The sequence below is a fragment of the Ailuropoda melanoleuca genome, chromosome 13 (genome assembly GCF_002007445.2).
Source record: "Ailuropoda melanoleuca isolate Jingjing chromosome 13, ASM200744v2, whole genome shotgun sequence".
NCBI classification, from domain to species: Eukaryota; Metazoa; Chordata; class Mammalia; order Carnivora; family Ursidae; genus Ailuropoda; species Ailuropoda melanoleuca.
In genome coordinates this window covers 55,191,070-55,206,185 of record NC_048230.1, presented here as the reverse complement: position 1 = coordinate 55,206,185, position 15,116 = coordinate 55,191,070, and the positions used below count along the sequence as shown (strand labels likewise).

At 48.6% G+C, this 15,116-nt stretch overlaps 1 protein-coding gene across 4 annotated transcripts in view; it reads right to left on the bottom strand.

The window, feature by feature from the left end:
* Window positions 1-15,116, bottom strand: part of ATP9A (ATPase phospholipid transporting 9A (putative)) — a 126,520-nt gene that overhangs the window by 58,556 nt on the left and 52,848 nt on the right. For all 4 annotated transcript variants that reach the window (XM_034640146.1, XM_034640145.1, XM_034640143.1 and 1 more), the window contains exons 8-11: window positions 11,499-11,579; window positions 10,633-10,708; window positions 2,921-2,997; window positions 1,306-1,466 (exon numbers count right to left, since the gene is read on the bottom strand). In XM_034640146.1, the coding sequence (XP_034496037.1) occupies window positions 1,306-1,466; window positions 2,921-2,997; window positions 10,633-10,708; window positions 11,499-11,579 (395 nt within the window). The remainder of the gene's footprint in view (window positions 1-1,305; window positions 1,467-2,920; window positions 2,998-10,632; window positions 10,709-11,498; window positions 11,580-15,116) is intronic.

Here is a 15,116-nt window from a genome sequence, read left to right as displayed (position 1 = left end):
GTCCTTCTGGGACCAGCTGATGTCACTCAGCATAATGTCTTCAGGGCTCATCCCCAGTGTACTGTGTGTCTGAATTCCATTCCTTTTTAAGGCTGAATAATATTCCATTATATGTATTCTATTCATCTTGAAATATTATGTTATTGCAAAAAAAAATAAAATAAAAAGGAATTGTCAACTTTGTTCATACTCCTACATATTAACCAAGCTGCCTACTGTTTGACGGGCTGCCCTGGGCCACAGGAAGATTCAACTCACTAATTTTCAATCATGTTGTAGACAGAACTTTAAAGATTACAACTTCACTTCACGTTACACCACTAACACTTTTGCTGGTGATAAAGCAGAAGTATTTACTCCTTGGAACCAAGATCCAGCCCACACTGGCTAGGGGTTCAATCCCCCCTGTTCTAGGGACACTGCAGTGCCAAAACTACAATCCCAATCTTCAGGAAAACATGAATTCTAGCTGGGATGATAGAAACACCCCAAAGAGCAAGACAAATTATAAGGCAACACACCGAGATAAGATAGAGATTATAAGCACTAGAAGTTTCAGGAGGAAAAAAATTATTTATTTTAATAATGATCTACTAAACATCAATTATGGGGGAAAGTAGAAACAAGTCCCCAACACCACAGAGCCAAACAGTTAAACCTAGAATATATAATAGGGCAGTTCTAAAACACATCGGGGTACAGTAACCAGTATATCTGATGGGAAAGTTATTTGCAACACATTGCTCTGTGCAGAAAAAAAAAAAGGTAGATTTTATGTAGGGCAGAAAGAATTCCCCCTTTAAAACAGAAAGGCTAGGAAAAATATATGCCAAAATATTAAGAGCACCCATCACTTAGTTAGGAGATTAGAGGTGATTTCGCCACTGTGAATCTTTGTTTTTTCCTCCTGCGACAATTACTTGTCATATTTCTAAGAGCGTTGACTCGGCCTCCAGGGAAGGCAGGTGAGCAGCGGGCCTGTGCCATCGCTGCTGCTCAGAAACGGTATCTCCCTTGGAGCACAGACTCGGGCCCGGGTCTGTCTCAACGCAGCATCCCGGTGGCCGCCACCAACCTCCTGGGCCGGCAGGTGAGATGGGCTCCAAATGGCATCCCTCGCATAGCGCAGGCAAGGTGACATCTTCTGCGCAAAAACTAGCTCAGAACAGGTGGTTCCGGGAGGAGCTGCGTGTCCCCGGCTAGCGCCACAGGGCAGGGCTCACACTCCTGACCGCTCTCCGTCCTTGTGCTTCAAAGGGCGCACGAGCAGAGGGAGGAAACCGTCAAGCCTCGTGCTCTGCTCACCTGATGGGAATGATGTTGGAAAACAAGAGGAGGAAGCGGATGGTCTGGAGGTACCAACGGCCGGCAAAGTGCTGAAGGGCGACCATGACCAGCGACACCACCACCAGAGCACCGAAGAGGATCTTGGTGAGGCAGTTGACTTCCAGGTCGAACAGCCCGATCTGTGGGACGGCGCACAAAGGGGGGCTTGGGGTTAGTTAGCTGGTGGGACCCGGAGCCCAGCCGAAGAACTGGTCCGTCCCTCAATGACATCTGCCCCCAGGCGAGACAGTGCGACCCAGCAACCCCTGTATCTGTGGTGGACACTGCGCTCCAGGGCCGGGCTTCCTAAAAGACATCCAAGGGACCTCAAAGAATTCTGAATTTTTTTTTTTTTTTTTAACACTTAAGAAGACTTAGGGGCACCTGGTGGCTCCGTTGGTGAAGCGTCTGCCTTCGGCTCAGGTCACGATCTCAGGGTCCTGGGATCGAGTCCTGCATTGGGCTCCCTGCTCGGCGGGGAGTCTGCTTCTCCCTCTCACTCTGCCCCTACTCCCTACCCCCCCACTCGTGCTCGCTCTCTCCCAAATAAATAGAATCTTAAAACAACAAAAAAAGAATGATCGAGAAGACTTAGACTTGGAAACACAGAAGCGGGTCGCTGCTGCATTTGGTGCTGTGCGCAGCGTGACCTGGGCCATCCTCTGCTGCGGTCTGTACATGTGCTCGGTCCCCCCACTCCTGCAACCACACCAACGCTGATTCGGCGCCGCCTGACACGCTGGTGGGACCTGATGTGTGCTACACTCATGAGCACGATTTTCATTATGACATATTTATTTTAACGTGTCTGCAAACAAATGTGACAAGCGCACCAAAGCTGTAACTTCACAGAAACACGGCCCAGGGTAAGGCTGAAACATCGAACAAACAGCACTCTGGTCATAAGGATGGTCGTGAGGATGGGCGGCAACGACCAGAGGTTGGGAAACACAGGGTTCATTCACAGTGTTGACAAAGGAAATCATTCTGCAGTTTCTGGCCAGAGTCTTAAAATCTGGAGGAGGGGTGGGGCTGGGAGGGCGGGTCGTGGTGTGAAATGGGGGAGTGAGAACGGGGGCCACCAAGGAGGCGGCAGAGCTGCCCCCACTCGCCATGCCACAGCCAGCGTCCACCGAGGGGTGAGTCTGAGCCCCCCCTTCCTCACTGGGCAGCAGGAGAACATGGGGCTTCTCAAGGCCACTGGTCGGCTCGGACGAGCCCCCGGAAGCACTGGAAGCACCGGGCTCCCAGGCTGGGAGGAGGACTGAAGGGGTTTTTGCCTGTGAAGGATGCAGCATCACACAGGGCACGCAGGAAGTGCTCCACGGTTTGTTTGAACATAAAAGCTTTAAATATTTTATGAATTCACACATATACCTAGGAACGCATGCTTATGTGTTATATGGATGCGTGGGGAGGTACGCACGTGTGCACACACACACACACACAAAGACAGTAAGTCTGTATAAACAAAATAACACTGTTAGGTGTTCCTGTCTTTACATCTAGCTCCTCGCCCACCACCACCAGTCATCAAACTACATCAAGTCAGAAAGTTCTGACAAGGAAAGGCACCCTCTGACCACGTACACACCTTACTGCGAGGATTGGAGGTGTTCATGACACTCCGGAGTTCTCTGCCCGTGTAAAGAACAACACCCACAACAGTACCTAAAACAGGAAAAGCGCAACACAAAGAAACGTTAACACAGACGATGATCCAGGGCCACGGGCAGGCATTTCAACTTAAATCCGATTGCAACTAGTATATCCAGTTCCCCATCTTCCCACCACTTCCACCGGTTTCAAGTGCTTGGCAGTCAGCGAAGATACAGAGTGCTGTCATTGTTGCTAAAAGGCCTACTGCTCAGCGTGGGTCTGTGGGGTCCCCTGGGGGGCCGGGGGGGTCGGGGGGTCTGTCCTTCACGCCACTGCCCTCAGAAGCTTCCAGAGGTGCTCGGGACATACCCTATCTTCATACACTATTATGAAAACTTAGGAACACGCTCTTCTTATTAGAGCCTTCCTGCCGCTGAGCCTGATTCCTTTAGATTCTGTGTCTAACTAGAATACTGGGGGGCTCTCTGTCCGGATGACAATTCTTTCCTGAGAACTTCCCCACCCCCTCTCACCGCCCCCCCACCCCTGCTTAGCAATCTTTCTAAAAGTCAACAACTTCTAGAAAAAGGACAAAAAGCCAGTTAACATTAGAAAAGACGCTCAACTTTGCGAATAATCAAAGAAATGCAAAATAAGGCACTTTTATCCCTATTGCAACAACAAAAATTCCACAGACTGATAACATCCAGTGTCTCCACCAAGAGGGGGAGAAATAGGCCCTGTCGTAACACGCTGTTGGCTGGAGTATAAATGGGAAGAACCTATTTTGGTGTGGAACCGGTAATACCTATTAAAAATTTACCTCTGTCTCCCCTTCTCAGTGTGTGCCACGAAAACGCTCAACACAGTGGGTAAGACAGACGATGAGGGAGGAAAGGAGAAACAGGCAGTCACGGTAGGTGGCAGGTGCCATCGTGAAAATAAGGCAGAGGAACAGACGGGAAAGGAGCTGGAGAAGACTGCTGGTTGGTACTGGGTCAGGGAAGCGGTCTCTGAGTTCAGCACTCCTGAGCAGGAGCTTGAACCCTGAGAAGGAGCCACCCCTCCAAGCTCTCAGGGAGGATGCCAGGCACAGACAATTTGGTTTCTGCCGGAACAGTTAACAGCATAACTCTCCTCCGTTAGAGGGAGATACAAAACCTCGGAGACCTTCAAACAGAGCTGGTCAAGGAGCCCAAGCCCAGATAGAGCGCTGGGACTACGTCTCCCCGACAAAGCCCCGGGAGGAGACACTGAAGTCCCCTCTCCAAGCTTAATGCACACAATCCAGTTTCCTTCCAGGAAGACTCAGCAAATGGCAGGCCGGGGAGAGCTCTTCTGCTGGCTCCTTGGCGGACAGAGGGCTCCGGTGAATGCAGGCCTGTGTCCACAGCAGGTGCTTGGACTAGGGGTGGCCACACGGCCGCTGCACTCACTCCTGCACAGATGTGGTTGGTCTTGGTCACCAAGGTCCAGGGTTCAAGTGGGTCCTAATAACAAGGGCCCCTGAACAGATCCCCCATTGGCGCTGGCCAACCCTGATGCCTCCCAAGGCTGAAATGAAAATGCCTGTGCCCAAGGCCAAAACCACTTACTTAAGAGCCAAACGCCAGCCACAGTCACCCAGAGAGAAATCACACACACGCGTGCGCTGGTTTGGTCTATACTAGGTTTTGAATTCATTGCCATCTTTTAAATACAGGCACTTTCATATAAAAAATTGAGAATTCTAGGGGCGCCTGGGTGGCACAGCGGTTAAGCGTCTGCCTTCGGCTCAGGGCGTGATCCCAGCGTTATGGGATCGAGCCCCACATCAGGCTCCTCCACTATGAGCCTGCTTCTTTCCTCTCCCACTCCCCCCCGCTTGTGTTCCCTCTCTCGCTGGCTGTCTCTATCTCTGTCAAATAAATAAATAAATAAAATCTTTTTAAAAAAATTTGAGAATTCTGGCTTCTCCTGGAAAATCAGATGATCTGGTGACACTGGGTCCATATTACCAGCAGGTGTCAAGCATGGGCACTCCCTTTAACCAGGGGCAGGCTCTCAGCTCATCCTGGTCCCTGCCCAGCCCAATTCACGCCTTCAAGGCCTCCTGAGCTGAGCCTCTCTGCCCCTCACTTCCTGAGCTGTCCACTCCACTGACTCCTCTCTCACACTCTGCAGTGGGCAGTGGGCAGAATCCTCTCCATTTGGCCAGCTGGTTTCTCCAAGTCAGACTGCTGTGGTCGGGTGTCACACCAAGTTCTTCCGAACTCTCTACGACAGCACGATCCTGGGGTCAGGGCCTACTCTGTGACCCCTTTGTCCCTGACTGCGACAAGATAAATGCTACCCCCAAGAGTGAGCTTTCATAAGTGTTTAGAGCAGTTAGACACTGCTGCGACATTCAACCGTGCGACCGCAGGATGAGTCCCGCTGAACGGGGTCTAGACCAGCTGGACGTTATCAAACCATGTGGCAAGGTGCACAGGGCATGACTGCCTGCTGGCTGTGCAGCGGGGCCACAGACTGATCAGCTATGGACTGGGGTAGAGGGAGGCAGCCGCACAACCAGCTGGAGAGTCTGAGAAGAACCAGGCTCAGAAACACTCAGGCCATCGGCTCTGCCAAGTCCCCAGGCCTCCCCCCATGGATTCCCTATCTCACCCAGTGACTCCTCAGCCTAGGAGCGCTGAGTTGGGTTGCCATGGTAACTGCGTCCTCTCCAGGTTGATACCAGCCATGGCAGCTGGATCCTAAGCACTGCCTGGCAAGCTTTTTGATTTTTTTAAACTTTCAAGACATAACAGTGGATTGACCAAAACACGGGGTTAGATTATAAAGAGAAGAAAGAAATGAAATCTCACAGAATTAAGATGACTAAGGATGGCTGTTTCTTGAGAGGAGCACCAGAAGAAAATGGCTTGCAAATAACTTCATGCTTGCATTAGAATCAGAATGCAGATGACTACTCACTGAGAAGTAGGGGAAACTCAGGCCAGCTAAGGAAACAGTAAATGTCCAGCTTCTCAGACTCACTCCAAAACCTAAGCCCACTGAAAGGCTTGGCAGGCAATGCCACTGGATCACTGGAATCACTGCTCTCTCTCTTTCCACATCACCAGTCACAAACTTTGAAATCTTTTCTCCCATCTTCAAGATCCCAACCTGCTTTCCACTCTCTTCCTCCCAGGAGAGGACCTCCTGGGCTGTGTGACCTTAGGCAAGTTGCTTAACCTCTCTGAGATGCCATTCTTCATTTCATTAAATCCCCATTTAATGTTGTGAGACCAAAACAAGAGAATGGCAGCAGAACACTTCGTAAATAAAAAGAGCCTGATAAATAAAAGACTCATTACTGTTCATCTCTGAGATTAAGGCTGAGGAGTCCCTCCACCTCGGCATTCCCCACACGGCCATTTAAATCACTTCCCTTTGTACTGATTTCAGAGGGATTTCAGAGAGATGCCCCCATTTCCTCCCATCTCCTCTGTAATTTGTATTAAGTTTACAGTAAACTACCAACACCACAAGGGTGGAGACAAGGATTTTCCGGCATGCCACCGCAGCACCAGGACCTAGAAACAGAACGTGGCAGCATTACTTAGAGACGTTCAAAAAAAGCTTTTCTGGGGGGCCTGGCCGGCTCAGTCAGTAGAGCATGTGACTCTTGATCTCAGGGTCATGAGTTCGAGCCTCACATTGGGGAGTAGATTATACTTCAAATGAGATTTTTAAAATCCTTCAAAAATTTTTTCAAAATATAAAAATAAAAAAATAAAAGTTTTTTGTTTGTTTGTCTTTGCTGCATGGAAAGAAGGAAAGCAGGCAGGAGAGAAGAAAAAATCACTGGAATGAAAACCAGACACGTGAACGTGTATTTATTACTAAAATGTTAATATTGTTAAAACAAGTGCTTAACCAAACAATTCCAAGCTATTAGGAATCAACTTAACTATTACCCTTGGGGCACCTGGGTGGTTCAGTCTGTTAAGCATCTGCCTTCGGCTCAGGTCACGATCTTGGGGTACTGAGATGGAGCCTTCCCCCCACCCCATGCATCCAGCTCCCTGCCCAGCAGGGAGCCTGCTTCTTCCCCTCCCTCTGCCCCTTCCCACCCCTTACTCCTGTTCTCTCTCTCTAGCTCTGCTCTCTCTCTCAAATAAATAATCTTCTTAAAAAGGTAGCTGTGGGGGGACTGGAAGGCAACTGGGGGGCTCCTGGGGGGCTGACAAAACCCTGATTCTGGATGTGAGCACTGGTGCTCTGTTTGGGATTCGGTTACTTTTCCGTATGTGTGCTATCTTTCAGTAAAAGGGGAGAAGAACACGTGCCTGCAAGGAACGGCATGCCTACCATTTACCTTACTGTCTGGTGAGGAGATGGTCACTTCCTGGGGGCCCCTGAGCTTCCAGCTCTGCCCGTGCCACATACAGCACAACACGGGGAGTTCTATCCCCTGCTGATCTCTGCTCACACCCCTGCTTCTACCTGCTGTTCTCCATCCCAAAGTGTGCGCTTTCTCCTTTCACACACCTCCAGTCCCTGCGGGCGGGCTGGACACGGGGCCACATGCACAGACTAGGCAGAAGGGTTCGGAGCTTGGGCTGGAGCCCAGGTAAGGCCCCTCTGCCAGTAAGTTTTCCTAACTTCGCCCCATGAATTCAAGTATTTTAATATGAAACTATATAAACACTCCAAGAAACATCAGTGCATTTTTCTAATTTTCAAGCAGGTAAGATTTTCTCAGCATGTCACAAAAAACCAGAAACCATAAAGGAAAAAAAAATAGGTTTGAGGATATAAAAATTTTAAATTTTTGTGCCAAAATACGAAGGAGATCAGCTGGGAGACAGTATTTGCATTTATGGTAAGAAACAGAAGGATAATATTCTTAGGATATAAAGAGTTCTTAGAAATCATCTTAAAAATTTTTTTAAGATTTTATTTATTTGAGAGAGAGAGAGAGAGAGAGAGAGAGAGAGAGAGCGCGCGCGCGAGCGTGCGAGCATGAGCAGGGGGGAGGGGCAAAGGGAGAAGCAGACTCCCTGCTCAGCAGGGAGCCCCATAGGGGACTAGATCCCAGGACCCTGAGATCATGATCTGAGCGGAAGGCAGACACTTCACCGACTAAGCCACCCAGGTGCCCCAGAAATCATTTTTTAAATGAACCCATCAACAGAAAAAAATGGGCATCAGAAATAAACTCGCGATTCACATATGCATTTTAAAAATGCAAAAAAAAAAAAAATACAAATGAAAAGAAAACATTTTTAAAAATCCAACTTCACAAATAACTTTAAGATTTTATTTTTGGGACGCCTGGGTGGCGCAGTCAGCTAAGTATCGAACTCCTGATTTCGGCTCAGGTCATAATCTCGAGGTTGTGAGACGGAGCCCCAGCATCTGGCTCTGCACTCACTGTAGAGTCTGCTTGGGATTTTCTCTCTCTCCCTCTGCCCCTTTTCTCTCTCTCTCTCTCTCTCAAATAAATAAAAATCTTTTTAAAAAATTTATTTTTTTTAAGTAATCTCTGTACCCAACATGGGGCTTGAATTTACAACCCCAGGATCAAGAGTCACATTTTCCACCATCTGAGTCAGCCAGGCGCCCCCACAAATAACTTTTAAAAGGCAAATCAATAAGTTAGATATTTATTCAACATCTATCAAATGGGCAGAAATTAAGTCAAACAGAAGACAGTGTTAGCTAGGGTGCACGTTTAGGTCAGATTATCAGAAGAAGAGGGAGTTTGCTGGGTGAACTAAATGTAAAATGTATATGGCCTTTGCCCTAGGAATCCCGTTTCTATGGAAATGTGGATAACATCAATATTTAGAACTTCTCAAAGCACATCAAAGACAAAAACAAAAGACAAACAATATACTTTGAAAAGAGATTTGCGTCACATACAAGATGACAGTTTGATAGTCTCTCTGCTATGAAGCATGCTTACAGGTCAATAGGAAGAAACAGAAAGTAGGCTGACCAAAACATTAAGAAATGTCTTATATATAGAAAGATGTTTTCTATATTCACAATGAAATAAACAACAAAATAATAACAAGATACCCCCTATGACCAGACAAGAATAGTAACACTAAGAAACTCCTGCATATCAAATGCACCATAAAAACCTTTTCAAAAACCAGAAATGGGAAACTCTCACAAATGAATAAGAGAAAGAGAAGAAACAGCCAGTGGGCACAAAAAGTAAGGGGCAAAGGAAGAGACCACACAGCCCACAAGGAAAGCCAACCTTCCAGGCACTCCAGGAAACGTGTATCGAAATACATTTCTTATTTTTCTGTCAAATTATTAAAGATTAAAAGGAATAATTACTTGTTAATAAATGACTTCAAAGGGGGAGAAAAACTGGGAAGGAAGAGTAACCAGTTCTGAGAGACGTGGGTGGATACATGGCAAGGGAGAGGCTGGAGGGAAGAGGGTCTGCAGGGGCTGGTGGGTGCGGCTGTGGGCGTGGTCTCTGGTGTGGGCGTGGCCATGTTGCAGCAGGCAGTGCCTTGTGGCCCGTGCAGAACCTTAAGGACCCCCTTCTCACTTCTTTAGTCATCAGGAGGAATTGAGAGACATTCCAGATTAGGCTGCAAATACAGGCAAGGAGTGGAAAAGGAAAAATGGCAGAAGACCTAAAGGGAACCCTCCTCTCTATTTGCATTAAGTGGTTCATCCGTGGAGGGTAGGCCCGCATTTACTTGGTGCTGGTCTGTGCTGGTCATTCCCTTCCCTGGCCACAGAGTATCCTGAGCACCTGTTGTACTGAAGAGCCACCAAGCAGCATCAAGCAGAAAACAGGTTGGCAGGAGGGAAATGTGCCTGATAAGTGGAAAAGGGATCCTCCAACAGGAGAGACAGGAAGTTGCCAGTAGTGTAACCATGTGTTAATAATAGCATATACTATTACGTAATATATGTAACATAATATAGTAACAATAGCTGCACAATCTGTTCTGCTTCTGGAGCAAAGTGCCTGGGTTCAAGTCCTAACTTTGCCTTTTACCTGCTGTGTGACCTTGGGCGAGTTATTTAGCCTCACTGAGCCTCAATTTCCTCATCTGCAGAATGGGGTAACACTGGCACCTTCCCCCTGGTAACGCTGGGAGGGGTCAGTGACATGGGTGATGCACGTAAAGGGCTCAACGAGGTGCAGACTGGTGGCACCCCACTGCGGTCAACCACTGCTACAGGACACACTGCTCAGCCCCTGGAGCCTCTTCTGTTCAGTTTCACCCCAGGGTTCAAAAACTAAAAGACACCCATTTCCACATCATCTCGGTGTTCTAAACACCAAGGCTCCAACTCAGACCCATGGCCCTTTCCTGTGCACGGGGCGAGGGTGGGGGGTGGCAGGACCGGCAGGACTGGCTCGGCAGCCCCCACGGACGCAACTTCCGGCCAGAACATCCAGGCTGGCCCAGTTTCTGGGAGAGATTAGAATGTCAATCTCAGGTGGCAATTAAGGGCTATTCCCAGAGTGGACGCTGCCGAAAAGTTCAGCGGCCAAAGCAGCTGCTCTTAGAGACGTCCACAAGCGTCCGAGGGGCAATCAGATGTCAGTGAGAGCCCCTGGAGGGGCAAGAGCAAGTGGAAAACACCATGTGACCGACAGCTAATTTTCCCAACTGACAGATGATTATTCTAATTACACAAAAGGATTTTCTTTCCCTTTCAAATTGCTAACACATTCCTTGGGAAGGGAGCCCTTACCTGACGCAATGACAGTGCCGGCCCAGAGCGTGTTCTCTATGCTCAAGCTCTCGCTGATCGGAGGGTCGCTGTCTTCCTGGAAAGACAACAGACACACATTTATCCGCTAAGGCTTTGGCAGAATCCACAGGTTGTTTCCAGCCTGCTCTTCCCAAGACAGGAAAAGAGGATGACCCCTATTTGGAAGCCCCCAGGTCAGCCAGGAGAGAAGGGCCACGCTCCTAAGCCACTGTCCTTGGCATGCTTTTCATCCCCAGGGCCATTTGTGAAAAGGCTGGTTTGTGACTGAAGAAGGACAGGCTTCCAACACTGAAGACATGCCTCACAAGGCAACAGCTAAAATGCAGAAGCAAATCAAACAGAAACAGCCCTTTGCTGGCCAGTCCTATGGCTTCTAGAAAGAGACCATGAATTTAATGTGAATTCTATAAATCTACTGCCCCAGATTCTTCAAGTAATTGAATTCCAAATTAATTTCTATCCTTGAATAGTTGGAAAGTGGCTTAAAAATTGTTGACAATGCCAGCTGGGACTTGTGTGAATAGAAGAGGTCATGGATGTGTCCGAAGGGGACAGAAAGAGTACCGGCCTTCACACAACAGAGTTCACGTTAATTCTAACAATACTTGGCTCTATGCTGTCGGGTAATTCAAGCTGTTCAGAGGCCAGAAGAAAGTCCCCACTGTGCCAACCTCACTGAGAAATTCTATGTCAGCTTTCAAGGTGGGACGACTTCGGGGAACCTCACCCCTACCTAGAGCAAAGCTACCCCCTGACAAAGCCCCGTCAACACTTCTCTGTAGGTCTCCATCACCAGCGCGCGCTCTTGGTAAGGCAAGATTGCACGGTCAGCTATGCCTACTTACTCTGGTGAAAGTTCCCACAAAGTTGTGAATGTCGATGTTCGGCTCTTCTGCGTAGACATATGATCGAATCTGAAGGAGATCCTGTTCAACAGAGGTAACATGTTGGAGTTAAAACAAAGTCCATGGGGGCACCTGGGTGGCACAGCGGTTAAGCGTCTGCCTTCGGCTCAGGGCGTGATCCCGGCATTATGGGTTCGAGCCCCACATCAGGCCTCTGCTATGAGCCTGCTTCTTCCTCTCCCACTCCCCCTGCTTGTGTTCCCTCTCTCGCTAGCTGTCTCTATCTCTGTCAAGTAAATAAATAAAATCTTTAAAAAAAAAACAACAACAAAAGTTGTTGGCTGGCATCTGGGGCCACATCACAGGAAAAGCACAGGTCTTTNTTTTCAGAAGCAAGTCTATCTCCCAAACAGCAAGCAGGCTCTCAAAAGTACAGGGAAAAAAGAAGAAAAAATTTTCCATTAAGTTTAGGAGTCATTCCACACACTATCCCGCGACACCCTGTGTTTCCCAAACTGGCTGACGGCCTAGGTCCCCCTTCTGCTCCATTGCAGTGGCCAAGAGTTATTCATACCAATGAAGATCCGTGCTCAGTCAACAAGTGGTTATTGGGCCCTATTCTGTGTAAAGTCCTGGAAACGGCAGAGGTTACGTAAAAAGCAAAAAGAACACCTCTCGCCCATTAGGATGGCTACCATCAAGAGAGTACTGGCGAGGACATGGAGAAACTGGGACGCTTGTGCACTGTTGGCAGGACTGTAAAATGGTACAGCCACCATGGAAAAGAGCATGGCGGTTCCTCGAAAACTTATACACAGAATTACCGTACGATTAGCAATCTACTTGCTGGGAACTGAAAGCAGGGTCTCAAAGGTATTGTACAACCATGTTCACAGAAGGATTATTCACAATCACCGAAAGATGGCAACAAACCCACATGTCCATCGATGGATAAATGGATCAACAAAATGAAATATATCCATACAATAGGATATTGCCCAGCCTTACAAAGGAAGGGAATTCTGACACAGGCTACCACAGGGATGAGCCTTCGGGCCATTACGCTAAGTGAAATAAACTGGTCACAAAAGGACAAATACTGTATGATTCCCCTTAGATCATGTCCCTAGAGCCGTCAAATTCGTAGAGACAGAACGCACACTGGTGGGTGCCAGGGGCTGGGCAACAGGGAATTGTTGTTTGATGGCTACAGAGTTTCTGTTTTGCATGATGAAGAGCTCTGGAGACGGATGGTGGTGAGGGTTACACAACAACATGAATGTGCTTAACACCATTGAACTACACACTCAAAATGATAAAATGGTAAATCTGATGTGTATGTTACCACAGTAAAAAATTGGAAAAAAAAATCTCCCATCAGGTGGTCAGGCAAATCTGGACCACAGTACTCCCCGGCTACAGGGGCCTGGAGGGGGTGGAGGCTACCGGCCGCCCGACAGACAGGGCCTGAGGCCTCTACTAACTAGCTAGGAGGCCCCATGTGCAGATGTGTTTATTCTGTGGCCTCTATGTACTAATAAGAAAAGGCCCCAAGGGGCGCCTGGGTAGGCAGTCAGTTAAGCGTCCCACTCTTGATTTCGGCTCAGGTCGTGATCTCAGGGTCTTGAGATCGAGCCCCACATTGGGCCCTGTGCTCAGTGGGGAGTCTGCTTGAGTTTCTTTTTCTCTCTGTGCCCCTTCTCCCTGCTCTCTCTCTCAAATAAATTAAAAAATCTGAAAAAAAAAAAAAAAAAAAAAAAAAAGACCCAGAGACACATTCAAAGTAGACAGGAGCAAAAGTTGCAGAATCAGAAATACAGTGTGATCTCATATATGTGTAAGCTCCCCCCACCAAGTTCACAGCTGTATATTTGTAGGAAAGTGTGCTGGCAGAGGTCTGGGAAGATCACCACTGACTTTACATGATCCCCAGAGGGAAGCAGGTAAGGTTTAGGGCAGAATCCATAAGCAAGACTTCTCATTTCTTCCTCCAGGGCTTTTGATACAATTTTTTTTTAAAAAAACAAGAATATATTCATGTAATGCCCAGGTCATCCTTTCATACAGTTCTTTTGCTAAATGGCTGCTCCCCACTCAGATCCCTCTGGCCCAGCAAGGAGGAGTTTCCTGATAACAAAGACAGTGGCATCTCCTCCTTCTCTGGACCCCAGCCCAGGCCCAGGCCAGACTGGGGGATGGGGGGTGGGGGGGGGTGGCAGGGTGTTTATTAAACTGAGGCACCCAGAGCACACACCAACAAATGCAACTCTGCAACAGACGGGAAAGCACCTTCACGATTCCAGGCTCTTCTAGACCGTCTCTAAAAGAGAGCCCCTCAAATCCTTTTGAGGATCAGAAAGCTTCCCTTGGAGAAATCTTACCAGGAAGTTAAAATGCGTCACCCAGAAAAATCAGAACCCTCTCATTAGGTCAACCCCATCTCAGGGACAGGACGGTGCCTTTTAAGGATTCCCAGGGGCTCCCAACCATCGTTAGAAACTCACTGCTCTAGAATTCCTGGTTTAAAAATTAATACTAATAATGGTGCTATTTCACTTGTCACTGACCATGAAAATCATTAGGACAGGGGCACGTTTACTGGCATATTAACATTCTCCTGCCCACTCCTTCCTCACAGAACGTGGTTAAGGAACGGCATCAATCCAGATGAAAACAAGCCCAGAAAAAGCTTTCATGTTCTGCCTAATCCTTTCAGACCACTGTTGGAGCATGCTGGTCTCTGGGCATTTAAGTTACGTTTTGTGACTTTGTAACCTAGTCTGTGGGCTACATGCAATCCACGAGGCTTGTGCTTAAACTTACCCTTCGGCTCCCTGCTCTCCCTTTATAGATCATGGCCTGAGTGATGTGCTAATGGGGAAGTGTGGGGCCCTGCAGACCCTTGACAGCCTGTTGGTTCTAACTCCTTAGGCCACCCCGAGAGAGGGTCTGTGTGCTGTTCCTCACACTATTCCACGCATGGGGTATTCATTCAGCAGTGAACATACCAGGCAAAACTCTGTTCTCAGAGATACTGCCTTGAAGTGAGTTGGGTGGGAAGGCAAGGGGAAGGTGGTCAGAAAATGCCTCTCGGATAAGACCTGTGCACAAAACCCAGGAGGTACGCTGGGGTGGCCCAACCAGGCATCTGCTGATGTACAACCGCCCCAGGAAACAGTTAGGGCAAGCGCTGGGACGCAGAGGATGCCTGATCAGGGGGGAGAGGGCACAGGTGGGCGGAGCACCCAGGCTGAGGTCGGGGTTCTGGCAGGAACACGGGTCACATGGGGCTTGAGGACAACAGCAAAGACCGTAGTATGTGTTGTCCGTGACGAGAAGCCTCCAGAGGCCCTGAGCAGAGGGACGATATACCTGCCTTACCTTCTCGCTTTATGCGGGCACCTGGTTGAGGCTTCTAAAGTTTCAGAGCTTCCCTCCAAAGAGCCCCCCCCCACGCCGCATCCCCCCCACCCGCACTTCACTTGGCCATATGACTTGAAACAACAGGTGCTCAGGGGGGCCCCCCAGGACCCCATCCTGTCAGCCCTCCTTCACACCTGACATCCCACATCCGGCCCCTGAGGGCCTCTGAGTTCAAGAGCCCGACAAGGACACCGC